The sequence below is a fragment of the Saccostrea cucullata genome, unplaced genomic scaffold, assembly GCF_032062105.1.
Source record: "Saccostrea cucullata isolate Sc308-1 unplaced genomic scaffold, CSIRO_AGI_Scuc_v1 ctg217, whole genome shotgun sequence".
NCBI classification, from domain to species: domain Eukaryota; kingdom Metazoa; phylum Mollusca; class Bivalvia; order Ostreida; family Ostreidae; genus Saccostrea; species Saccostrea cuccullata.
The window spans coordinates 184,906-212,681 of NW_026936638.1; the positions used below are offsets into that span (position 1 = coordinate 184,906).

At 32.0% G+C, this 27,776-nt stretch overlaps 2 protein-coding genes across 3 annotated transcripts; one reads left to right on the forward strand and one right to left on the reverse strand.

Annotated features, from left to right (window-relative positions):
- Positions 1-4,481: 4,481 nt before the first annotated feature.
- LOC134246045 (small ribosomal subunit protein eS17-like) lies at positions 4,482-9,470 on the reverse strand. The gene is made up of 4 exons (XM_062728308.1): positions 9,288-9,470; positions 6,740-6,845; positions 4,681-4,749; positions 4,482-4,584 (listed from the first exon to the last, which is right to left on the reverse strand). The coding sequence occupies exons 2-4, from the start codon at positions 6,827-6,829 to the stop codon at positions 4,507-4,509; spliced, it is 237 nt and encodes a 78-aa protein (XP_062584292.1). The 5' UTR covers positions 6,830-6,845; positions 9,288-9,470; the 3' UTR covers positions 4,482-4,506.
- A 551-nt stretch (positions 9,471-10,021) lies between these two features.
- Positions 10,022-27,501, forward strand: LOC134246066 (probable UDP-sugar transporter protein SLC35A4). 2 transcript variants are annotated; one of them, XM_062728326.1, is made up of 10 exons: positions 10,022-10,176; positions 13,146-13,228; positions 13,995-14,100; positions 18,677-18,841; positions 21,554-21,612; positions 22,005-22,067; positions 23,620-23,761; positions 24,208-24,304; positions 24,473-24,540; positions 24,735-27,501. In XM_062728326.1, exons 2-10 carry the CDS (start codon positions 13,182-13,184, stop codon positions 24,927-24,929), a joined length of 942 nt encoding a protein of 313 aa, XP_062584310.1. In that variant the 5' UTR covers positions 10,022-10,176; positions 13,146-13,181; the 3' UTR covers positions 24,930-27,501. The 2 variants fall into 2 exon arrangements, with proteins under 2 accessions (XP_062584310.1, XP_062584311.1); XM_062728327.1 differs by having other exon boundaries at positions 10,022-10,140.
- Positions 27,502-27,776: the final 275 nt, after the last annotated feature.

Genomic DNA, 27,776 nt, shown 5'->3' on the forward strand with positions numbered 1-27,776 from the left:
ATTGTGGCCCCGCCCTACCCCCTGGGATCAATTGATTTGAAGAAATTTTAATCTACACTTTCTGAGGATGCTTCCATATAAATATAATGAATCATGGCTTTGTTGTTGAAGATTTTTACAGATTCTTCCTAAATACTCTATGTGAAACTTTGATCGTCCATTGTAGCCCCACCCTACCCCCGGGGGTCATGTTTTGAACAAACTTGAATCTACGTCACTACCTGAGGATGCTTCCATATAAATATGATTAATCATGGCTTTGTTGTTCTTGAGAAGAAGATTTTCCCAATATATTTCTTATGTAAAAATTAATTAATCGTCCATTGTGGCCCCAACCAACCCCCGGCCCGGGGTCATGATTTGAACAAACTTCAATCTACACTACCTAAGGATGCTTCCACATTAGTTTCATCTTTCCCGACCCAGTGGTTCTCGAGAAGATTTTTAAAACATGCCACCAAATTTTCACTATTTCTTAATTATCTCCCCTTGAATTAGGGTATGGCCCTTCATTTGAACAAACTTGAAACCCCTTCACCCAAGGGTGCTTTGTGGCAAGTTTGATTGAAATTGGCCCAGTGGTTCTGGAGGAGTGGAAAATGTGAAAAGTTTACAGATGGACGGACAGACAGCTAGACAGACGCACTACAGACATATTGTGATCAGAATAGCTCACTTGAGCTTTCAGCTCAGGTGAGCTAAAATCTAGATCACTGTGACATCCTTTTTAAATTGATTGATAGAAAGTTGATTAATACAGAAGCCCATTAAGGACCTATCAAAAAATATATTTGAATTTGATACAATGAATTGTCGAAATTGTTATAACAAATTCAATTCGTTATTATATTTTCTTTGAATTCATTATAACGATTTTAATTTGTTAAAATAAAGTTGAATTCCTTACAACAAATTCAAAAATTTGTTATAACAAATTAAAATCATTTACACGAATTCAATAATTTGTTTTAACAAAATAAACTGTTTAAACAAATTCTAAAATTTGTTATAATGAATCAAATTTGTTTAAACAAATTCAACAGTCAGGGCCTATAGAAAAATATATATGAATTCGATATAACAATTTGTCCAATTTGTTTTAATGAATTTGTTTAATTTATTTCAACAAATTAAAGAATTTGTTTAAAATGAATTGAACTCGTTATAACAAGTTTTATAATTCGTTAAAACAAAGTTGTATCAACAAATTTTTGAATTCGTTAAAACTAATTTAACAAATTTGTCTTAGCAGATTAAATTAATTATAACGAAGTCAGAGAAATTGTTATACTGACTTAAATTGAATTTGTTATAACAAATTCGACAATTCATTATATCGAATTCAAAAATATTTTTAATAGGTCCTATATAAGTTTCTGTAGTTCCGTATATAGTTCGACACACATTCAGGCCCCATGATGCATAAACTGATCACAGGCTAAGTGTCAACTTTATGCATCAAAACTTAATTTAAAAATGAATACCTGCAAAACTCAAGAGGTGCATCACCATGATTTACTTTCAAGTCAACACATAAGTCCTAAAATTCATCTACTTGACAAGATTTGATGATCCTAGTCCTTTTATTGGGCAAAACAATTTTTTATAAAAATTTTGGTCAACTATGAACTGGCTGTGAGACCACACCCTTTGCCTCAGGATGATTCCCTGACAATTTTTCAAACTACATATTCTCATCATTGGATGCAAGTTTGGAGATAATCTGCCCATTGGTTCTTGAAAATTTTTAGCAATCACAGAAGAGCTGAAAATGTAATGATTTGGGGCAAAAAAAAAATTATTTAATAGTTTCTCAGGCCAAAAAATTCAAAATTCAATGTGGCAGGCAGGCTTTTTTTTCATTTTTTTTTTTGAAGCAGGTTTTACACTTTTTAAAGCCATTTGTAAACAAGAGGCCCAAGGGCCTTGAATCGCTCTTCTGATAAATTGTACAATCTATCACTTCTATTAGAAGCCTCCAACTCTATTAGAATCATAAGACCCAAAATGCATCAACTTACAAAGTTTGATAATATTTAGCCAGTTAAGACTGAAGATATTATATAATTATAAAATACCATAAGTAGGTCACAGTGACCTACCTTTTGATTGAAATTTTCTGAGGACTCAAGATACATTAATTGACAAAGACTGATGATTCTAGTTAAATAAGTCAAAACCTGAGATATTCAAAAGTAGGTCACCATGACCTACTTTTTGATCAACATTCTCTGAAAACCCAAGATGCATCATCTGACAAAGTTTGACGATTCTAAGCCAATTAGTACCAGAGATAATTAATTATAGCCATCAAATGTCAAAAGTAGGTCACAGTGACCTAATTTTTGGTCGACGTTATTCAAAAACCCATAATGCCTAAATTGACAAAATTTGATGATTCTAAGCCAATAAGTACCTGAGATATTCAAAATTAGGTCACCGTGACCTACTTCTTGTTGGACATTCAATGAAACCCTAAGATGCCTCAACTGACAAAGTTTGATAATTCCGAGCCAATAAGTACCAGATATAATTGAATATAGCCATAAAATGTCAAAAGTAGGTCACAGTGACCTACTTTTTGGTCGACGTTCTCCGAAAACCCAAGGTGCCTAAACTGACAAAATTTGATGATTCTAAGCTTATACGTACCTGAGATATTCAAAAGTAGGTCACCGTAACCTACTTTTTGGTTGACATTCTCCGAAAACCCAAGATGCCTCAATTGACAAAGTTTAATGATTCTTAGCCAGTAAGTGCCTGAGATACTTAAATATAGCCATAAAATGTCAAAAGTAGGTCACTGTGACCTACTTTTTGGTCGATGTTCTCCGAAAACCCAAGATGCATCAACTGACAAAGTTTGATGATTTTAGGTCAATAAGTACCAGAGATAATTAATTATAGTCACAAAATGTCAAAAGTAGGTCATCATGACCTACTTTTTGGTTGTCACTCTCCGAAAACCCAAGATGCATCAACTCACAAAGTTTGATGATTCTAAGCCAATAAGTACCGAAGATACTTAAATAGAGCCATAAAATGTCAAAAGTAGGTCACCGTGACCTACTTTTAGGTCATCACTCTCCGAAAACCAAATATGCATGGACTCACAAAGTTTGATGATTCTAAGCCAATAAATACCTAAGATACTTAAATATAGCCAAAAAATGTCGAAAGTAGGTCATCGTGACCTACATTTTGGTCGACATTTTTCAAAGACCCAAGATGCATCTACTGATCAAGTTTGATGATCGTAGGTCTGAAGGTAATCAAAATATGCATTTTAAACAATTTGAAAACAAATGTCGGAAAATTCAAAAAGTAGATCTACTTTCACAGTGACCTACTTTTTCATAAATATGTTTTAAGGTCCCAAGATGCATCAAAGTACAAGATTTGATGATTCTAAACCTCCCAGTGTCTGAAATAATGGAATTTAATGTTTTTAAAAGGATAAGTCATAAAGTTCAAAAAGTAGGTCACGGTGACCTACTTTTAAGTTGACATTGTTCGAGGACCCAAGATGCATCAACTGACAAAGTTTGATGATCATAGGCCTTAAAGTGTCCAAAATATGCCTTCAAATCAATTTGAAAACAAATCCCCGCAAAATTTAAAAAGGAGGTCACCGTGACCTACTTTTGAGTTAACATGATGTGAAGTCATAAGATGCATCAACATACAAGAATTGATGATCCTAGTCCTTATAGTAAGCAAAATATACACGTTTTTATTAATTGTAAACTTAGGTCAACTTTGAAGTGACCTTGAGACCATGCCCTTTGCCCCAGGGTAATTCCCCGTGCAAATTTTAATCTTCGACATATCCTGATCCTTGTATGTAAGTTTGGTGAAAATCTGCCTGGTGGTTATGGAGAAGATTTTTTAGCAACCAGTACTTTTGGTTTTGTTTTCCTGATTATCTCCCCTTGTTTAAGGGTCCCAACCCTTATTTTAGTATAAATGGATACCCTGTGACAAATTTGGTACTGATTGGCCAAGGGGTTCTTGAGTTATGGCCCATATTCTAAAAAGTTTACGCACACCGCACAAATGGCCATAGCATTAGCTCTTTGAGCCTTTGTCTCAGAAGAGCTAAAGATATCTACTAATTCTTAATTTTTGTTCTCTGAAATTAGTTAAAATATATATTCAACTTTAAATAATATTATTCCAAACATTTATTAAAAAGTTAATTCACAAAATACTGTAAATTTAGAAGAAATGTATTATTTTTCTAATAAAAACGTCTATCTTTGCATTTATGAAAAGGGGAATAACTCCGATTTTCTTTTTAAACTTGGAAAAATAGAAAGTTGAGTTATTTCCCTTTTCAATATGTCAATAAAATTTATCAAGCCGTTTTTGAACTAATGCGTCGGTGCCTGAGAAACTATTAATAAATTTTTTTTGGCCTTAAAGCACTTTTCAAGTACTTCTAACAATTTTTACACACTTATAAATAACAGACACAAGCCTTGGGGTTTGATATTTATTGTTATTTTACATTCTTGGCTGTCTGTAGCCTTGTACAGCTGTGATAGGTTGTGTGACCTGCAGACCTTGAAGATTTCCAAAGTCCTAAAAAAACAAAACAAACCAGTACAGTTGTCTGTTATGTAATTCCATTAAATTTCTGTAAACAATTTATGCACTTGATGATGACCAAATACTTACCAAGGATTTCAACATTTCCTTAGTGTCAGGATCAACTTCAATAATGTCGTGTTGATCAATGTAGGAGATCTACAATTAAAATTTAATACTTCAGTAAATCAAAATTTGAATGTTTTTTTTCTTCTTCTTTTTTTTTTTTTTTTTTTACACATTGCCTTCGCAAGCTCAAATCAAACTGGATGGTACAATCATATCATGTAGTATCTATTTGCAGTATTTTCCGCAATTTCATATTTAGATAATACTTTTAATACATATTTTGATTCTCCTTTCAAAACACAGTCTAAAGGAAGTTCTACACACTAAAGATTAATGAAAATGTTTTTCATATGGTGCTCTTGCATACCGAGTTTATCTTGTCCATTTTTAACATTGAGTACCTAAGCTGCCACAATTCGTTCTCTGATGAACAGAAATCACTGTTGTGTACATTTATTTGAAAATACATGCAAATATTTAAATTTTATCATTTAATTTATCTTGGCCTAATATAATGTTGCAGATATTTTTTTTTATTTCAAATTCTGTCATTCACTGTTGATTTCTGTTTATTTTAATGTGATACATCAAAGGGCAGATCACTCAAACTGCATAAAACTACCACTGTATTAAATTTCTTCAGTAAGCAATAGGGGTGGGACGATACACAGATCTTGTGATACGATACGTATCTCGATACATTAACACGATACAATATGTATCTAAATATTACGATAAATTATAAAACTATTTTTAAAAATTAGTATTTTTTCATTTTTTTGTCTTGACATTAAATCAACAAATTATTCTATATCAAATTATGTGTGTTTTGAAATTAATACTTGAAGTTCATCAATTTCATTGACTAAAACTTTACAAAATCAATAATACATGTACATATTACCACATTTATATTAACAAGTTGTTTACAAATAGTTGTGCAGTTCATTATAGCGGCAGATCTGTAGCGTTATGGTTTTATATATTTGTCTTTGACCATAACGCTACAGATCCCGTAATGCAAAAAAGGTGCAATTTATAGCGCAATATTTTATGCGCACTTTTGGGGAGAATTTCTAAACTTTCTAGCATTGGTCAATCAACTAACTTCCACTCCCCAATTCTAGATACATTCTGTAGTCAAAATGTATATATCTTATCCACCTCCCAATCATTTATAGTTGTCTCTCAGGCAAAAAAAAACTCGCTTGAAGTGAATTTTCAGCAATCTAACAAATAATTTTAATCAAGCGAGTTTATCACTTGTAGAGACAATTACAGAGGATTGGGAGATGGATAAAATAAACAGATTAGTTAAATAATGTGCCTAGAATTAGGGAGTGAAAGGTAATTAATTGACCGATGCTGGAAAGTGGAGAAATTCTCCCCAAAAGTGCGCAAAAAATATTTTTTGCATTACGGGATCTGTAGCGTTATGGTCAGACAAATATATAAAACCATAACACTACAAATCTGCAGCTAAGTTCATCAAAGAACAATGACTAAAAATTCATTTAAAAATATCACATGTATATTAATTATGATTAATATTAATTGTTTCAAGACTGGAGGCAAGTTGAGATTACAAACAAAAATCACAGTTTGTTTCAAAATTTCAAATTCCTGAAATTAGAGAATCCATGCTTTGTTATGAGCTCTTAGTACCAGATGAACTAACAATTAAATTCATTAATAATATCAATTCTGGATACGATACTTTCTGTGTATAACACGCTTTACATACTGAACTTTCTTGTCAAATCTTCCGAAGCTGCTTAAAAGTGAAAACGTTTTACCCCTAATCAACGACTTATTAGTTTTAAAGTGTGTTTTCAATATCCACATCATCTCTTTGCTCTGTACAAGCCGCCATTTTCCAAGTACAGGTACTTTCATTTTTTATTTTTTGATAGGTCGTTCGTTTATTGTTTCGTACTAATATTTTAATGCTTGTATTGTAAACCGTATCTTAGAGGAAAATACCTGTATGTATCGTCCCACCCCTAGTGAGCAATTTAATGAGCTTTCTTATAATCAGCACTCAATAAATTTAACTTTTTATTATCAAATTTTAGTTTACCTCAGGGACGTAGTTATCTCTGCGCTCACGTTCCTCCTCCTGCAGTTTGATGGAGATACCCCTTACTGGACCTCTCTGGATGCGCTTCATCAAGTGTGTGACAAACCTGTAATAAAAGCATATTCAGTTATTAAGGTCAAACATTCTCATGTGTGTTCGATATTCATTTCTAATACGCTTGCTATAGATGTCAATTGTAAAAGGTGGTAATAATCGGGATTTTTTTTTTCATCTTGACTTTTTAGAAAAATTAAATTACAATTTTTGATTGGTTAGAAAAATTTATTTAAATTGTATCACCTATGTCTGATAAATGCCAAATGTCAAAAACCAATAGATACTACAGGCACTTGTTTCAGATTATCAGAACTAAATTTCTAACTCATAGCATAATAACACAAGGTATCTAACTCATAATTACTCTCGGTATCCCACTCCTCAGAAACGCACTCATTTACACTTTCAGAGGAAATACACTGGCAAATTGTTTATTACAATTGTCTTCTACGATAATCTTTCTACACAACCATATATGACATGCATGTCTTTATGTTCTTTTATCTCTGTACCCAGCATCAAAACTCTGCTCACTGAGTAGAAATGTCTACTTAACCCGTACAGTATGTGTTATTCTTGAGCAAAAAATTTGATGGGCTAAAAATCTGTTTCTAAAATTAACATCAGAAAAATGATGGAGTGTTTAAATGGAAAATGAGACATTATTATCAAATTTTACTTATTAAATGCAATATTAAACACTGGAATTGAATTTTGAATTTTTAAACACAGTCATTTTTTAATTTTGCTCTGCCCAAGAATAAAAAAATCCAAAAGTCAACGGATTCTATCTCCAGGTAGGGGTAGATAAAATGTTTGATCGTTCAAATGATTTTGTCCGACAAACCTGGTTTAATGATAGATATAAGCAGTGTAGCAAAATAAACACTGGCGATAACTCGTACTCTGCATTTACTATGAACAATTCTGAACGTAAACATGGCCTGTACATCTGAAGCGAGAAAATTAGTTGAGAAAATTTAGGGTTTTTTGTATTTATATGGATTATTTTGGGGGATAAAAGACATATACAATCTCAAGAATGTTTGTTTTGATTAATTTGGTTCACTGCAACCCTTCTTGCATTTTTCCAAATCATTTTGGAGCAGATCCACTCCAATTTGCTACATTGCAAGTAATTGGGACATATTCTTAATGCGGTGAAGGCTTGTCCTGAGACACAGTAGGGTTATTCTAACAATTAAGGAGTAGGGGTCCTGTCATAAAGTAGCTGTAGAACTGTAGCTCTCTGCTTGTCGCTCACTTCGGGTATTATTTCTTTTATTTTATACTTTCACCAGCTCTAAAAATGGTATTTAATAATTAATCATACATTTAACTTCAATTCCGGATAATTTACTTACCTTTCAATGCTAACAAATGGTTGTTTGTGGTTACAGATGTCGAAATGGAACTCTTTTAAACCGACATTAAAAACATATGTACAGGACTGTTTCGGACCGTTAAAAGGTAAATAAACTTAAATAAAGTATCACAAATAAGAATTAAATGATGCAATTCTAAAAGCCAGAGAAAATTTCAACTACACGAAATAAATACCTAAAGTACATGTAGCGACAAAAAATCGTCGGCGTAAATCGAAGGTTTTTACAATGCTTGGATCTGTAGGAAATCCAGTCAAAGCGCCCCCTAATAAAGCCGTCTCGGTCAAAGTGTCCCTTGATTTTGGTCAAAGCGTCCCCTGATTTTGGTCAAAATGCCCCCTGATTTTGGTCAAAGCGCCCCTAATAGAATTTTACAGTAAAATGATGTTACAAAACTGCCCCCAAATATTGGTCAAAGCGTCCCCTGATTTTAGTCAACGCGCCTCTTGATTTTTGTCAAAGCGCCCCTTTACATTTATTTCTTAGGAAAAATCGTCTGGGAACCGTCCCCAAGCAATGGTCAAAACGTCCCAGATTTTGGTCAAAGCGTCCCCTGATTTTGGTCAAGGCACCCCCTAATATTTTTACAAACATGTTACAGAATAGAACTGTTTTGTATGTGGCAGATACCTGAAAAAATTTTATAGATGAGGGGGCGCTTTGACCAAAATCAGGGGACATTTTAACCGTTGCTTGGGGATCGACTCGAAACGTTTTTTTTCCCTGTAAAAATATATTAGAGGGCGCTTTGACTAAAATCAGGGGACGCTTTGACCAATATTTGGGGGCAGTTTTGTAACATCATTTTACTGTAAAATTCTATTAGGGGCGCTTTGACCAAAATCAGGGGGCATTTTGACCAAAATCAGGGGACGCTTTGACCGGGACAGTTTTATTAGGGGGAGCTTTGACTGGATTTCATTTGTAGCTCTCTGCTTTATCTGTCTGAATTTTCTCAAGCAGAGACCTACAGTTCTGCAGCTAGTCCTAAAGCACCTCAGTGTAAATGAATTTATTTTCAAAGTGAACAAAATTCAACATTTAAATGAACTAGCATCCTTTCTGATGATCGAAGTCCCTCTAGTACTTGATTAAAAAGTTCTTACCCTGCAACTTTATTTCTCAATTTCTTGCTGGGCAGGATTGCAATTTCTTCACATACTCGTTTGTTAGTATGGAAGTCCAAAGTGAGCTTCGTGTAATATTTCTCAATTATTACACGCGCTGCTTTCTTGACGGTCTTCGTTCTTACACGAGCCTATAAAGATATCCACATATCAAATATTATAAGATGTACTAAGTGTTACCAAATGCTTTCTTTTTGCATGTAGAAAATAAAACTCGAGACATTTGTAGAAATGTCAACAATACATTTAGTTGTGATTAAAACCAATGTTGTGTGTCCATAATTGCTTTCATAACGAGTTCAACTATTCAGGAAGAATTAAGGAATACATCTGTTATAATTTTATTTCATTTTGAAAGTAAATGACAGAGGGATGACACTGATTTTATCATGTAAAGCATGTATATTCTCACCATCTTGATTTATGAACGGAAAAGGAAGTTGAAGGAAAATGAAACGATCACATAAAAGAATCCCGGAAAATGTTCTCAAAATATAGATAGGCGGCCTAACGTTAATGATTTCAGGTTATGATTTGTATAAAGTTTAATAAAACTATCTAAATAATGAATCATTGATTTTCACATATGAGAAAAAAATAATATGCTTTATTATTCCGGAAATAAGTTTTCTAATCTAGATTTTTTTTCATTATTTCAATTCCTAATCTCTTTTGCGCTTTACACCAATTGCCAATGAAACATTGCTATAAAAGAAGCAATTTTACATTGAATTCGAGAAGGATTTTCTTCAAAAATTAAAATACAAATTATGATAGTGGATATTTATGACAAAGAAAGTCCAGAAATGAATGCATATTCATGAAATTACCAGTGATTATTGATATTCTGCATAGTCAAATTATACATGTAAGTTGCAAATAAATCAATTCTGCATTCAAAATTCAGCATTGACTTGAGCAGGTTAGTTGATGATGCAGCTGCAGAACTGTCAGCTCTCTGGTTAAGAAAATCTTGACAGACAAACCAGACAGCTACAAATCCAAGAATGAGAAAAATGATTGACGACGCTTTATTTGTCACAGACTTTGGAAAAGGAAGATAAGATGTTAGATCGATGCATTTTATTGCAGCTTAATATATTGATGATAAGACTTCTAGGATGTCAGCGCAGATGCACACCGGATATTTAGATTTACTTACGATTGGGCTCTTCAAACTGCATGTGCCATTTACTACCTATAGACTCTGACGTCACTTGACATATTGTATATATGTTATGTATGTTGTGCATTACCAAATCAAGCCTGAACAGTGCAACAAAGTTTAATACAAATTTTAAATGTTTAATCTCATATTTACCTGCTATATTAAATCCATTAAAATTATGGTGGGTCTATTTTTATGCCCCCGTAACGGAGGTATATAGTTTTTGTCTTGTATGTCTGTCTGTCTAGTTGTCTGTCTGTCTCTCTGTTTGTCTGTTTGTCTGCAAAAACTTTAACCTTGCTCATAACTTTTGATTTAGTGGAGGCTGACTTTCATATCTCAAATTTGTATTCATTCTGACAAGACCTTTCATTGAATACCATCAAATTTGACCTTTTGACCTTGACCTTGGGATTTGACCCACTTTTCCACAAAAATTCCAAACTTTTACTTTGGCCCTAACTTTTGAACTGTAGATACTAGGACTTGTATACTTCACATATGTATTTTTTGTGGAAAGACCTTTCATTGGATACCACCAACCTTGACCTTTTGACCTTGACCTTGGAGATTTCCATACTTATGAAAAAAACTTTAACCTTGGCCATAACTTTTGAGCGGTAAGGGATAGGGCTTTCATACTTCACAGACACATGTATAATACTTGTGAGAAGACCCTTTATTGGATACCCAAAACTTGACCCTTTGACCTTGACCTTGGAGTTTGACATACTTTAAAAAAACAAAGCTTGACAATAACTTTTAAAGGCTTAGGGCTAGTGCTTTCATACTTTACATATTTAATGCTTGTGGCTTAACCTTTCATTTGATAGCAAGACCTTTGACACTCTGACCTTGACCATGGAGTTTGACCTACTTATTAATTTTTTTTAATCTTAAAATGGCCATAACTTTTGAACGTTAAGGACTTGGGCTTCCATACTTTACATACCTAATCTTTGTGGCAAGACTTTTCATTAGATACCAATTACCTTGACCTTTTGACCTTGACCTTGGAGATTTTTGTACTTATGAAAAAAACTTTAACCTTGGCCATAACTTTTGAACACTAAGGGCTAGTGATCTCATACTATACATATGTAATCTTTGTGAAAAGACCCTTTATTGGATACCAAGATTTCCAAACTGATGAAAAATTTTTACCCTGGCCTGATTTCATATTTCAGAGCTGTATTTCCAGTGAGTTTGCATTTAAGAAAAGTTTAATCTTCACTAATTTGTTGCCATACGGGGGCATCAGTGTTTCACAAACACATCTTGTTTATTTGGTACATGTTTAGTTTCTGTTTGAGGATGATCAATACATATCATAAAATTTAGTCTCAGTTCTGTTATTTGCGATACGATACATTTTGATAGAAGGAAACATTCAACCATTGTTTTATGCTTCCTTTTACTTAATTATAGTCAAATAATTTATGTGCAAAATGGATAGAAGAAATGAATTTAATTTATTTGACTGTTATAAACTACCGTATATACTCGCCTATAAGTCGGTATTTTGGGAGTTAAATTTTAGTCCAAAAGTCTATGTCCGACTTATAGGCGAGTCATAAAAAGACTGGTATTTTTCTGGATGGGAAATCGAATTATACTATAAACATTTTCGACAGCTATCTTAAATTCACCCAAATGAGGGTAGGGCAAAAGGGGTGAAAATAAAAAGGGAGCGAAAATTTCCCTGTACACAGTATAGTTATCTCTACAGACCAATTAATTTTTTTTGTCACAGTGCTTGATTTAAAACTATAATGCTACAGTTCTGCAGCTAGTGGTTTCTATGTTATCTACTCATTCATTTGAATTTATTTTATTGCATTTACTGTTGGAGTTATCAGTTCATTAAAACCAATTTTACAGAGAGCTGCAACAATCAATAGAAGTGAAACGGTTCACGGCAGTATCAATTCACCGCAGTATCTTTTCTCGGTTCGATACACGGTACAAAATCTCTATTTTCGGTTTGGTTCATTTTTTGGTCGGAATTGTCATTCAGTTGGGTTTGGCATAAGGTATAAACATGTTCCTCCGTATAGTTCAGAAACGTAAATTTTGTGGACATCTAGTTTGTAAACACCGTATATACTCGCCTATAAGTCGGTCCACCTATAAGTCGGTTGTATCTTTTGAGGTTATTTGACAAGGATTTGCCATTGACCCACTTATACGTCGGTACAACTTTTTGCCAGAATCAGATGACAATTTCTAACAAATGCTCTGATGATTTACGCTGATTTCAATTCATATTTTTAGGAAAAAGTCTATATTTAACTTTATATCACAAAAAGATAAATAATGCCCTCTTAAGACTAAAAAAAAATTTTTAGAAACTTGTACATAAAATACACATAATTTATGTACAATCTTAAAATACATAAATGATATAATATATCCATACTTTGATGGGGCAATATTATTCTTCATGCTGACCAATGATGGTAAATAATAAATGCACAGAAAATCTTGTACTGTAAATTTCACCATATTTGCATTACAGCTGGACTAAAATGTAAAACTATAAGGCCACAGTTTTGCACCTAAAATTCAATTCAACCTTGGTTAAAACATGCATTTGAAGTTGTGATTGTTTTATATCAAAATTATATGTGAGTCATCATGGTCATTCAGTTATGTGTTCTATGTTTCAGATTTTTACACAAAGTGTATGCTGAAAACTGGTGAATATGGGGATTTTAGGGACAATTGGCTGGGGAATATTATTAAGTTCCAGGTAAGTTTTGAAGAAAATTGTAAATGTATGTTATTAATGAAGAAATTGAAAAGCATATTGTTAGATTAACACCCTTATTTTATTTTTAATAATCTTTGATAAAACACCCAAAACATTTACAGTACTTGATTCTTTTTTCTTTAATATATGAATTAACCATTAAAATTATCAGACATGACAGAGGACTTCAGATTCCTTTATAAATGTTCATCTAAGGCCAAAAAAAATTAATCAATAGTTTCTCAGATACTGCCGCATCAGTTCAAAAACGGCCGCATTGATCAATTTTATTGACATATTTAAAAGGGAAGTAACTCAATTTTCTATTTTTCCAAATTGAAAAAGTAAATCGAGTTATCCCCCTTTTTATAAAGGCTAAGATAGACGTTTTTAGTAGAAAGGAATATATTTCTTCTAAGTTTACAGTATTTCATGAATGAACTTTTAAATAAATGTTTGGAATAACATTATTTAAAGTTGAATATATATATTATAATTAAGTTCAGAGAACAAAAATTAAAAATTAGTAGATATTATCATTTTATTAAACAAATGGCTTTAAAAAGGCTCTAAAACCTGTTCTCAACAAAAAAAAACAAAAAAAAAAAAAAAAACAAAAAAAAAAAAACCTGCTTGCCGCATTGAATTTTGAATTTTTTGGCCTTAGAAACTAATAAGTAATTTTTTTTGGCCTAAGCATTGATTGAAGTGAAGTATTATTATTTCAGGAAAGTATTCTTAATTTGTTTCATACTGGAATTTTTAGCACTATTGTTTATGGCACCTACTCCATCCTTGTTCATCTGTGTGAAGTAAAAGGAAAAGTTCCATTCAAGTCTTCCTCTGTTGTACTGATCATTGAAGTAGGAAAAGTAAGTATGCTTACAGAACCCAGAATTAAAATTCAAAGGTCAAAGGATGAACTGTATATCATTTGTTAAAGAAAAAACAGAATCACCTGTTTTCAATTTGACATTGTCTCTCTTGTCAGACTATATGTAATGTACAGTCTTATGTTTGAAAATTAGTGTTGTCAAATCGGTTGAAAATCAGAATCGATTAATCGGTAGCATCGGTTGACCCTAACCGACTGATCATTGGCCAGTAATCGAATCGGTAACCCTTTGCATAAAATAGGCATTAGATTTTATAAAAATTAGAATTTTATTGTTAAATAATGTAAGTAAAGTTGCATTGTACAGATCGAAATTGTAAAAACAGTATATATGCAGTTTGATTAATGATTTCAGTAATACAGATTTTTGCATGATTAGGAATTACTTGGCCTGGGAAAAGTAAGCATAGACAGATCAGGTTTTAATTTACATGATCATCTAAAATGTATATGGAATTAATTCTTTAAACTGTTATAAGACATTTAATATTGCAAATTCCTTGTGATTTCGTATGAAATAACAGGTGAATTCCCCCAAATACTGAAAACTAATATATTTCATTTACACAAGTACTAAGTTTAGTTTCTTCAGTTTAGAAATACAAATATCATTATCTTTTGATTTATTTTAAACAGATTTTAAGTACTTGTATTATAAAATAGTAAAGGACAACTCTTGAAAGATATATATTTTGATAACAAGAGCCTGTTCTTGAAATAAAAGTGAGAAAACTGTAAAAAAGATATGTGCTGAAATATACCGATTAATCGATTGTTAAAATCTCCAATCGATTGTCTAAAATCGACAGCCTTTCCGACCGATCATCGATTATAAATCGATCATCGTGACAACACTATTGAAAATGATAAATAAAAGTACAGGGAATCCAGTTGAAATGAAGTTGCATTGTAAGTAATTGTCTAAGTTTATGTTCCATGATCATAACATATTTATTTATAATCATATTTGCCAAAAAAGGTATACAAGATTTAATTGTTCATCCAAGTGAGGTAAGCACATAAAATTTGTAGTTTTATTTACTTAACTGAAAATTATTTAACTTTATAAACCCATTTTAAACCCTAAATATTGGTAGTAGGTCACTAAATTCAGGAGTCATTCTCTTTTTCTTCATATATGGGTACTTTATGTCATTTTCCTAACTGTAATTCTTATGCTATATATAAATACTTCTTTATTCCCCCCTCATTTGTTTAGTCCATGGGCCTTTACATTGCTTAGAAAAAAAAATGAGGTGTTGAAAAATAAAAATCTTAAGCGATCCAAAGGCCTGTGGTTTATTCTTTTCTTTTTTCCCAGTAGTATGTTTTTTTTTTACACATTTCTTCATGTAATTTGTATTATAATATGAAATGATATGGTCAGGCCTAGAAAAAAAATATGTTTGTTTCCGCTTTCAGGCTGAAAAAATATAGGGTAGGTAGGTAGGCAATTTTTTTTTTTTTGAAAAAATTTTTTTGGCTTCTTTAATCAAAACGTGTATAGAAGTAACATTAATGACAAAGGAAATGGTGTTTTCAAGCATTACTGTGACTTAACTTATAATAGAAAGGTGACCCAAACTTCTTTCTGTCTTGAAAAGCTTGCAAAGTTGGAGGCTATAATTCCCTGGTTGAAATCTTGCACATCATGAGACAAAAGCATTAAAAAAATATTTAGGGTCGGCACTATAAATTAGGGTCGGTCGGGAAAGTGGAAACAAACATATTTTTTTTCTAGGCCTCAGTGAAGATCATAGCTGCAGAACTGTAGCTCTCTGCTTGAAAAAATTCGGACAGATAAAGCAGAGAGCTACAGATCCAAGCGTTGTAAAACCTTCAATTTACGATTTTTTTGTCGCTACTTTAGCTATTTATTTCGTGTAGTTTAAGCTTTCTCTGGCTTTTAGAATGGTATCCTATAATAATTCATATATGGTATAAGTAGAATTTTTCGCGAGGATTTAATTTTGGCATTATTAGCGAGGGTGCTGACATCGCTAAATTTGAATATCGCTAAAAATTAATTGCGTATTATTTGTAATAGCTTCTTTAGTAAGCACTTTAAAATCACTAAAATTACTTCTCGCTAAAAATTAGATACCAGATTTAGGTAGAAATCGCTAAATTTGCGTCTTGCTAAAATTTCCACTTATATGGTAGTTAACTCTTATATTTGATACTCTGTTTACCAAAACAGTTCTGTGTATAGTTTTGTAATGTCGGTTTAAAAGAGTTCCATTTCGACATCCGTAACCACAAACAGCCATTTCTTTAGCATTGAGAGGTGAGTAAATGATCAGGAATTGAAGTTGAATGTATGATTAATTATTAAATACCATTTAAAATCATTTTCAAAGCTGGGGAAAGTATAAAATACACGAAAAAATACCCAAAGTGAGCGACAAAAAATAGTTGGCGTAAATCGAAGGTTTTTACAACGTTTGGATCTGTAGCTCTCTGCTTTATCTGTTCGAATTTTCTCAAGCAGAGAGCTACAGTTCTGCAACTATGAAGATCAAAGTTAGTTCTTCATATATAGAAATCTATGCAGCATAACAAAACACTTCTATCCTCTTTTCCTATTTTCTAAGCAGTACTGGTATATGTTTATTATTGTACAGTTTTTGTTATAATATACATAGCAGAATTTCATTTTTACTACAGTATTAGTACCAAATTTTGCTATTACCAGTGATTCATTGAGATTTTTAGGTCACCTGAGTAACTCAGGTGACCTATTGCTATCCGTTTTCGTCCGTCGTCGTGCGTTATGCGTCGTGTGTTAACATTTGAACATTTTCAGCTTCTTCTCTGAAACCACTGAACCAATTTCAACCAAATTTGGTATACAGCATCTATGGCTGAAGGGGAACAAAAATTTTGAATTTTACGGTCCCTGCCCCCCTGGGGCCTGAGGGGTGGGGCCAAAACCACCAAAATTTTTGCAATCTTTAAAAATCTTTTTCTTTACTCCTGGACATCAAGCTGTCAAACTGTTGGCATGAATGTAATGAGCATTGAGTTCTCTACAAAAATTGTGAAATTCATGGCCCCAGGGTCAGGGGTTCTTGTGCTAAGGCGGGGCTATATAGATAATATAGTGAAAGTGCATTATTTCTTTGAAAATAATCTTCTTCTCTGCTCTTGGGTATTAAGTAAACTAACTAAGTACATAGTTATGTTAAGCAAGAGTGCCTCTTCCAAAATTGTGAATTTTATGGCCCCAGGGTCAGGGGTTCTGGTGTTAGGGCGGGGCTCTATTGATCGTATAGTGAAAATGCATTTATTCTTTGAAAATCTTCTTCTCTGCTTCTGGGCATTAAATAAACTAACTAAGCACATAGTTATGACGAGCAAGAGTGCCACTTTCAAAATTGTGAATTTTATGGCCCCAGGGTCAGGGGTTCTGGTGTTAGGGCGGGGCTCTATTGATCATATAGTGAAAATGCATTAACTCTTTGAAAATCTTCTTCTCTGCTTATGGGTATTAAATAAACTAAGTAAGTACATAGTTATGATGAGAAAGAGTGCCTCTTCCAAAATTTTGAATTTCATGGCCCCAGGGTCAGGGGTTCTGGTGTTTAAGGGCGGGGCTCTATTGATCATATAGTGAAAATGCATTAATTCTTTGAAAATTTTCTTCTCTGCTTCTGGGTATTAAATAAACTAAGTAAGTACATAGTTATGACAAGCAAGAGTGCCTCTTCCAAAATTGTGAATTTTATGGCCCCAGGGTCAGGGTTTCTGGTGTTACGGCGGGGCTCTATTGATTATATTGTGAAAATGCATTAATTCTTTGAAAATCTATTCCTTTGCTCCTGGGTTTTATGCCAATGATCCAAGTATATATATATTTGTGATGAATGGTGCATCTAGCAAAAACGTTATTTTTTATGCCCCTTGGATCGGGGGGGGGGGGGGGTAACATAGTCTGAAAATAAATTAATGCTTTGAAATCTGCTCTTTAGTATTAATCAACCATTTTATGATAAAATTTGCAAAATTTTGAAATATGTGGCCCCAGGGTCAGTGGTTCCTTTGGGGTGAGGTGCACAACTGGTTATAAAGTGGAAGTGCATTTTCTCTTTGTTACTCTGATCTACCTCTGGGTATTAAGTAAATAGAGTAAGCATGCTAAGTTTATAATTATGATAAGCAATGGTGCCTCTTTCAAAATTGTGAATTGTGAATTTCATGGCCTCTGGGGTAAAACACAAACCAATTTTAATTATTTGAAAGTTGTTACACGATACTCAGGTGACCTATAAGGCCCGTGGGCCTCTTGTTTTATGTACTTTGTCCAGAATGGCTGAATTGCACACGGAACTTTGCAAAGATGTTATTGTGGTTTCAAGTGCTAGGATATTTGAAAGTGAAAAGAATATTTGAGAGAGGGTTATTTAAAATATAAAATACAGTTTTAAAGAAACAAAGCATTTGTCTGATGACTGAAGAATTTTTCAAGATTTATTTTTCTTTGTGTTTGGCATATATTCAAAGTAGACTATAATAGATTAGTTTTGTATTTGTAGATCTTTGTTAATTTTTAGTTCCTGGTGTCTTGGATACTGCTGTTATGGCAGACAAAGGGAAGCCTGCCAAAAGACGTCACGTTTTTCTGTTTCCTTCAGTACTCCGTCCCAGGCTTATTGTACAGCGTCAGTAACAACCTATCCATGATGATGCAGGTTTATATGGACCCCACCACATTTCAGGTAAAGCTAATAGGCTTCAGTGATACTCATACTTAAGATATTCCACATATTCATGAAAATGTTGCATATGTGTTAAAAAATAAATCTGATATTTTCAAGCTTAATGGGTAATGTAGGTCATTTTGGTGATTGAAATGACACAAGTCTGCGAATATTTCTTGACATTGTTTTATTGAATTACCAATATTGTAAAAAGATCTACGTTTTATATTTTATTGTTTGGTACCCAATGTTAAAGATTCTTTGTATGATTTGTTGTTTGAAATGATAGAATAAATTGAATTTAACAACCAGCATTACTTTTGAAGAAATTTTTGTTATATGCTTTTTTAATTCATTTAAGTGTTCTGTACCATCACATTTTTCAAATTTTTAAATACACAGGCACTTTCAGGATTATGCAAACTTTTCAGCTGAAGACCCTGCATGATTACTTCTATTTGAATGATTAGGTAAATTTACAAATTGTGGGTGAAAATTAATAAACAATTTACAGCAGTTTGCACATTTTCTTACTTACAAGAATATACATGATCTTTCTCCTATCTCCATGGCACATTAGAACCTAACTCTGATTTCATTTAGTAAGTTTGTAAGCAGTCTTTTAATGATATACAGTGATATGACAAAAGTATTCATGATTTTTACACAATGGCTAATATGTTTCCATTATTCACTTAGTCCATGAAAAGGGAAATAACTTTCAATACAGATCATGTTGAACTTTCAAAAAAATATTTTTGGTAAAAATTGATGTAGTTACCATAAACTTCATTGTTTGGACCATAGAATTTGGAAAATGTTGACTTTAAACAAGCTTGTTCATACCCTGGTGATATCAACTTATTTGTCAGTAAAGACATTTTACAATAAATACATATGGAAATTATGTTAAAAAGCTTGCAATGTATGGTTGTATTTAAGGATGACTTTATGGTGGTATTTTCTCGGGGAGGGAGACAACATATTGACAGAAGACTGTAACTATAGAGGATTTCACTTAGTACCAACATGTTCTTAAATTACTTAGCTTAATGTTTTATCATTATAGAAATTATTATGATAATTATCTATGCACTTTGCAGTAGATATTGAATACAGCTTTGTTTCATTTGCAGTTCTATTTTGTGGAAGGAAAAAGTACTAAATGCTTCTCTGATAGATGGCTTAAACTATACATGTATAAGTTTGTTATAATTAATGGGTGGTAAACAATAATTCTGAAATGATTGGAGACTACGAAAATAATTTGAGTGAAAACAAAGCTGTATACAGTGACTTGTAATGGGAATTATTAACCATAGTTTCATTGAAAATAGTTTTTGTAGCAGACTAACATTGTGTAGTTTTGTTTTGGAGATAACATGTTGTATAGAAATAATTTGAAATTGATTGTTAAATATTTACATTCAGTGAAATTTTTCTTTATGAAATCCATTAGAAATCCACAACATTAAAATCTCTATAACACAAGCAAAACCTTGTCACCACGGGTTAGAATACACAGTAGGGACTATATGCATTTTAAATACTCTAGGAAAACGAAAATGTACGTTTTATATCAATGTAATGAAAAAACTATAACCCTAATAAATTAATGTAAAAATACAACAAATGTGCGTTTAAAATTAATTTGTCATTTAATTTAACTTTGCAACGTCACAAACAGCTCTTACCTCTGTTAACCACACCAGTTTTGAAGGGTGCTGAATTCACATTTAAGGGGGCCGACTGTAGTTTTTTTGCGGGAAAACTACAATAGCGAAACTCTTTATTTCTATACCATACATTACTTACACTTGCCTTGTTATACATGCAAAGTTTCAGCAAAATCTACCGTCTGTTTGTATCGCATGCATAATTTTTTCTAATTAGCTAATTACGCATATTGACAATCTCCTAGAAAACTACAACAAACAAAAACCATCATGTGCGCTATGATGCGCAAGGAGCGATAACTCGAACTATAGTCGGCCCCCTTAAGATTTAAAAAAATAAACAATTATGAAGAGGAAAAATTTAAAGAATGTAAATATAAGCATTGAATTCATATTTTTGTATGTCATTGGTCCTATAACACACCTGGCCGTGCCGACAAATTATCATGCCCCGTGGTATTCAATTTGTTGGCATGGCCAGGTGTGTTATAGGACTGACGACATCCAAAAATATGAATGCAATGCTTAATTGTATGTGAGAGAGAGAGTCACAATGGCAATCCATATTTGGTTTCCTTTCATCAAGAGCACCAAAAGTAAAACGAAAGATTAATCATCATACCTGGTATCTTTATAACTACATTTTCCAAAGTCAATTAAAGTGAATGATACTTTCCTCAATTAATAATAAACAAGTAGTAAGTTTGTGCAATTTTTTGCTGGAATTTCAAATATTCAAACATTTCAGTGTGTACAGTTACTCTACCTCTTACAACTTAATGTGTTATTTTATCAGAAGACTCGGTTTGCACTTATAAATTCTAAAATACAATGCATTCTGAAATAATTCTGTCAGTAAATGTCCACTTGAAAATATTCTAATTTTTGTGGTCATGAGGAGAAATTCATTCAGTATAGTGTTTTTGTTTCTTTTACAAATATTCTTTGTAACTGTTAGTTAAATTCATTTTTACTTGTATTTCAGTGCATTGATTTTTCATACGATTCATTTCTAATCACCAGTATACATTATCGATTTACTTTGACATTTTAGGTACTAAGCAATCTTAAAATAGGTATAACAGCTTTGCTGTATTGGAGTTTCCTTAGGAGGTATGTTGTCTTCTTACTATAAAAGTTTAGACTGCACACAGATGAATTCAAACTTGTTTAATTCAACCAATGATATTAGAAAGTTCAACTTATTATATGATTAATTTAAATTATTTCTAACTCTCTGGTTGGCTGAGATCCCCCATTGTAGGAATCACATTACTAAGTTATGTTCTCCTGAATGAGACTTTCCAGGTCAACATTTATTTATTATCACATTGGAATAAAAATAAATCCCAAGATTCCAGTTTGCTATAATTACTTACTGTCTGATTAAAATCAAATCTTCACCATCTCCTTTTTATTTTGATTGTCACTTTGAATGAATATATTAAACACAATGTTGAAACAAAGAGTAAGTAAATTTATATCTATGACATTATATTTTACAGGCCTCTGTCTCTACGTCAGTGGATTGCTATAGGAATTTTAACAACAGCGGGAACCCTTGACAGGTAGTGTATTTGTATTGTTGATGAAATTAGGTAATTTATTGAGTCATATCTATTTATGCCCCCTTAATTGAAGATTTGGTGAATATAGATTTTGTCCTGTCTGTCTGTCTATTTGTCTGTCTGTCCCCCCCAAAATTTAACCTTTCTCATAAATTTTGATTGGTTGGACCTATGGCTTTCATATTTCATAAGTGTATTGCTTGTGACAAGACCTTTCTTTAAGAACTAACATAATAACATAATTTTAATGATGTCTTTACCTTGACCTTGAAGTCTGAACCACTTTTGCAAAAAAAAATTCCAAAGTTTAACATTGGCCATAACCTTTGAACAGTTGGGCTAGGCCTTTCATACTTCACTTGTATTTTCATTGTGGCAGGGCCTTTCCTTTGGTATAATTATGTTTGACCTTGACCTTAAAGTTTGACCCACTTTTTTAAAAAAAAATCAACCTTGGACTTAACTATTAAACCTAAAGTATGAGGGCCGATACATTTCTCAGGTATATTCTTTTGTGACAAGGTTTTCCTTTGGATAACACAACTTTGACCATGAAGTTTGACCTACATCTGGAAAAAACTATTATATATTTCACATGTAAATTTCTTTTGACAAAAGACTTCCCTTGGGTATCATTAACTTAAGTTTGTCCTATTGACCCTGACCTAACAGGGTATTTTTATTTCAAGATAAAAGTAAAATTAAAATAAAGGATTTGAAATAAATTCCACAAAGGAAATTGACAAAATAGGGACTTAGATTTTTAATGACAAGAAAGCTGTTCTAATAACTTGAAACAACCTCTGCTCATATGACATTATGTAAATTTCAAGTTATTTGAACAGCATTCTATGCTTTCATCAATATTCGTTGAGCACCAATTTGCGAGGAATTCGTTTTTAGCAGATCCACAAAATTAAATGTTCATTGAATTGAGAAATTTGTTTTCATTTGTATCGACAATGCTTTTGTCCACGAAATTACGTATTCTCGAAAATGTCAGTTTTACAAAATTCACGAAAATTGATGGCAACGAAAATTGATGAAACCACAGTGCCTGCCATCAAGAGAAAAATCTATGGAACCAAGGTATATGTAAGAGGGTGATTAAAAATAGGCTATAGCTCTTGTTGACTAGCTTAATTTGATGAAAAGTAATTAAAACAATTTGAAGGTCATTCAGAATTTTATGGGGTGGGGTGGAATCAGCATGTCCATAGAATAGAATATCAAGGTTTAATCAATCCAAGAAAAAACTTTTTCATGGGATTCATTTAATTAGGATTCAATTTTCTGGTAAGATTCACAGCTGATTATTTGATATCTTTGTCACTAAAAGTAGCTTTTTTTTATTTACTAAGAAAGCAAAAGCTTGTTAAAGGGTCCCTTCTTTTGTCAATTCCATTGTGGAATTTGGTTGTTAGACATGTACACTTATAGAGTAATCCCAGATTGTAACATGAACATGGAGTGAGAAACTAGTAGTGCTTTACAAGATTAAAAACATTATTTCACTTGACTTTTTTCATGTCTACAATGTGTTCTTTTGTAGCTATGGAAGTTTTAAGTCCAAAGGGAAGGAATTTTCTGAGCTATACATCACCATTACAGGACTCGTTATGATAGGAATCCAGTGTACCGTGTCAGGAATGGCCTCGGTGTATGCAGAGTATATACTTAAAAAACAAAAAGAGGTAAATCATTCAGTTAAGATTTACATTTATGATAAATTTTCATATTTGAATGACATTAAAAGAAAAGATGTACAATGCTATTGACTTTTGCACGAGAGAAGATGGTGCATTCCCTTTTGATTGTCCTTTTATATTTGACTTTACATCATTGAAGTTTAATATACTTTTCAAAAATTAAATACTGGTACTTGTACATTTTTTGGACTTCATGCCCTTGGCTTAGAAGTTTGACCTACTTTTCAAAGGGCTGTAACTTTTTCATCAGAAGCTTTTTTGCATAAATTGTAACAACTTCACCTAAGCCAGAAGCTCAAAGGATGGCCTAGTGTAACTAGGATTGGGCTCTTGTTGGGGATCAATGTGGTATGAAATCATTTTACAAGTTATAGTCTTTCTGAATGAATCTGTTATCACTATCATTGTATTACATTGTACTTTTGTTTTAGATGTCCCTCCACTTTCAAAACATTATGCTGTACACTTGGTTAATGATCATTAACACTTCCTTTTGGATCTATGAAGAAACAGTTGATGAAGAAAAAGGTAAATGACTAAGTATGATTTTTTTTTACCCTAATGCTTCATGACAAATTTAGAATTCTAAATGACAGTCCCTTCGTTTCACTTATAAGGAAGATGAAATAAAATTCATTCACTGATATACATCATTTATATTTTATGAATAAACTTTCTTTAACTGCTGCTTTATAGACATCACCAAGAAGTTTCACATATTCAGAGGTTATTCACTGGCCACTTGGATGATAGTTATTACCCAGGTAAATAATTTACAAAAACTGGTTAGTTACCAATATTTTTATTCAGTCAAATAACAGCTAGAATTTTTTTTATCAAAATGTATATATGAGTATTTGTGACATTCTTTATTTTTGTCTTATATGAGAAATATGTGTAATGATTTTGTAGATATACATCAAATGATTTTGTAGATAAATGATGAATGATTTTGTAGATATATGTTGGCCTAGCGATGTCTTTCATCTTGAAACACGCCAGTAACATAACCCGCCTGTTCGTGGTGTCTTCCTCTCTGAGCGTGACAACCATTCTGTCTGTTCTAGTCTTCGGATTACATTTAAATTCTTTCTTTTTCACATCACTAGGATTATTGTTGTTATCGCTATATCTCTTTCATGGTGCCAAGTGATTATTGCTTGTTATATAATATGGTGTTAGAAAAATTTAACAAATGTTAGTATATTTTTATTTTTTAAGTGGAAGTATTAATGGCTATAACTTAAACATTGTATACCTAGAGTAAATGTATGTAGTCTCATACTTGTTGGTTTTAGGGGGGTTTGCTATACTTGCCAGACTTTTTGGTTTTAGGGGTTTTTTGCTATACTTGCCAGACTTATATTGTCTATTTGAATTTTTTTAAATTTTTATTTTTATTTTGAAAACTGTCAGCATTTATTAGTATTTATAGGAATTTGTATAAATTTATTTGAAATGTATGCCAATTTTTATGTGTAAAGTATGTACATGTATGCATATTTTTTCAATGAGAAGAATAATTTACTTGATTAATTTTTTTTAATTGAGTTGTTCAAGTAATTTCAAATCAGAAAAATGTTGGGGTTTTTTTTATTTAAGTCCAAACAAACCATACAGAAAGATGAAGTATGGATTAAAAATTTGATACTTCTTAGAAAGTAAAAACCGATGGTGATACAGATGTAAATGTATGTGAGATTCTTTATATTGGCTGCATTTCATTTCCGTAATTTTTAGCAATTATCATTTCTGACATTTTTTAGTTTTCATTTCCGACATTTTTTTGTTTTCATTTCCAACATTTTTCAGATAGAACCTTTACTAACAGATTTGAAGACATGTCTGATTACCTATGAAAAATTTAAAGGAATACAAATTATAAATAAATAATTGAAATCCAGTATCTGCGTTTTTGAAACAATTGTGACAATAGAAAATGTAGGCAACTACCTGAATTACAGTTTGAGAAATTGACTCAATGTTTACTCTGCGTTGATGTAAAGCAGAAAAAAATAAAGTTCTGTGTAGAGCAGTATAATAAATGCGATATAAACCGGAGTAAAAACTGGATTAGAGTACATCAAGTGTCTTGGACACAAGTTTGCATGATGCTGTCACTGACATTTATTTTAGTGCACATTTAATGAGGTGAAAAAGTTGTATGTTCATTGAACTCTTTTACCTAGACTTATGCTACATGTATGCATATATGTATAATAAATAGATTTTTTAAAATATATTTTTAATCAATATTTTGCAATAAATACTTTTAAAATTTCATTTTTGCTGACTAGGAAAACATCAAATTGCCGCACAGGTAAATTCCGGAAATAAAAACAAAATTATGTCGGAAATGAAATTAAAAAATGTCGGAAATGAAACCAAAAAATGTTGGAAATGCTATGCAGATTTCCGGAAGTGAAATGCAGCGTTTATTTTTCACATTTCTTTAAGGGACCCACACACATCTGATATTTAATACCCAAATTTCATCTGTGTTTTCAAACTTTTTTTCAGCTTTATTTAATTGTTTAAAATCATGTTTTGTGTTGCATTCATCTTAGGCTTGAAAATATTCTTTTAAAATGCTTTATGATTAAAATTTAATTTTAAACAAACAAAAAATTATTTAGAGAGAAAATTTTTTTTTATTAAAAACCTTTAAAGGTAAAGTAAGACTCAATATTTTGAACACTGTTTTGTATCTTAACTTTGAAAATAATGTAATGTTTAAATTGGCAAGTGATTTGAAAGGTCAGGATGTGAATTCTTTAAATGAGCAGGTAATTTAGAACTTAATACATATTATCACAACAATCAAGATTTTATTATTTTTTTTTTTGATAATGCATTTATAACATATTTTGTTTGTTTGTTTGTGTGTGCCATTTAAAAAAGGAGATTAAATTTTAATGACTTTACCAAGTAAAGTCATGTATTTTTTCTTTAATATGTTGTTAGTTAATTAGTGTTTTCTGATTGGCTTTTTTATGATAAGTTTTTATATTTTAGAGAGAGTGTGTGTGTGTGGAGGATGGGGGGTGTTTAGTGAAAGTGAAAGATTTAGCAGAACTTTTGAACTTTTGAAAAGATGCTGGTACATGTACATGTAAGAACACAGCATTAATAACATTGTAACCTACTCTGTACACCTTTTCTCCAGCTTACAATACATTCAATTTTGAATGTAGTATAATGGAAAGAAAACCCATGGTTTCTGTTGTTAATTCAGCAGTATTAAATTTGCTATTTTACCATGTTCACCCTTTTTTTAAAACCTTTTTGATAACTCAATTCTACAAAGGAAATAATTAAAGCAAGTTTGTGCTATTTGGTGTCAGCACACAGTTCTTTTTGCAGTGGGTGTTTTTATAAGAGATTTATTCACAAATGTGAGCTCAGTTTGTAAGAAAAAGTATACTACCATGGGAGTTAGAGTTAACTTACCGTATGTATCTTGATTTTGCCTTGCAGATTACATTTGTCATTGTGAGCTTTGTACTGTTTTGTTACCTTATGTGCTTTGTTATTTTTTATTAGATTTATGGATTTTTACTTCCATACATGAATCTAGAGAGACAGTCATAGGTACTGGCTATTCTTTTGTGTACTTATCGAAAATATTTCCTATAAACTAGAGTACGTCATGTTTTCCATTAACTCTTAACAAATTTTGTCCACAGAGGCCATTTTTTTTAATTAAAAGAATGATAATCACTGAATGATTTATTATTGTACTGGCTACAAATTAAATCCCCTTAAGATGTTTAAGTACATAAAAGCATCTCGAAAAATTACATTTGATTTAACTAACCCCTTGTGACATTTTTTTTCTTGTGAGCTTGACCTTGCATGTTCATGTGAACTTCTTTTCCAGTCAGGAGTACATGGAAATTGCTTATAGAGTGAAGAAACTAAAAATATTCTCCAAGTCTATTCCAAAGTTTCAAGAAGGGCTTTCTAAGGTTGAAGTCGTGAACAGAACTAAACATTTTTT

Excerpts from the sequence above, each read along its gene's own strand:
- LOC134246045 (XM_062728308.1), bottom strand. The coding sequence starts at position 6,829 with ATGAAGCGCATCCAGAGAGGTCCAGTAAGGGGTATCTCCATCAAACTG. Across the intron at positions 4,750-6,739 it reads GAGATAACTACGTCCCTGAG|ATCTCCTACATTGATCAACA; the intron begins GTAAACTAAAAT and ends TTTTAATTGTAG. Across the intron at positions 4,585-4,680 it reads AGGAAATGTTGAAATCCTTG|GACTTTGGAAATCTTCAAGG; the intron begins GTAAGTATTTGG and ends TTGTTTTTTTAG.
- LOC134246066 (XM_062728326.1), top strand. The coding sequence starts at position 13,182 with ATGGGGATTTTAGGGACAATTGGCTGGGGAATATTATTAAGTTCCAG. Across the intron at positions 21,613-22,004 it reads TATTGGAGTTTCCTTAGGAG|GCCTCTGTCTCTACGTCAGT; the intron begins GTATGTTGTCTT and ends TATATTTTACAG. Across the intron at positions 24,541-24,734 it reads GGATGATAGTTATTACCCAG|ATATATGTTGGCCTAGCGAT; the intron begins GTAAATAATTTA and ends ATGATTTTGTAG.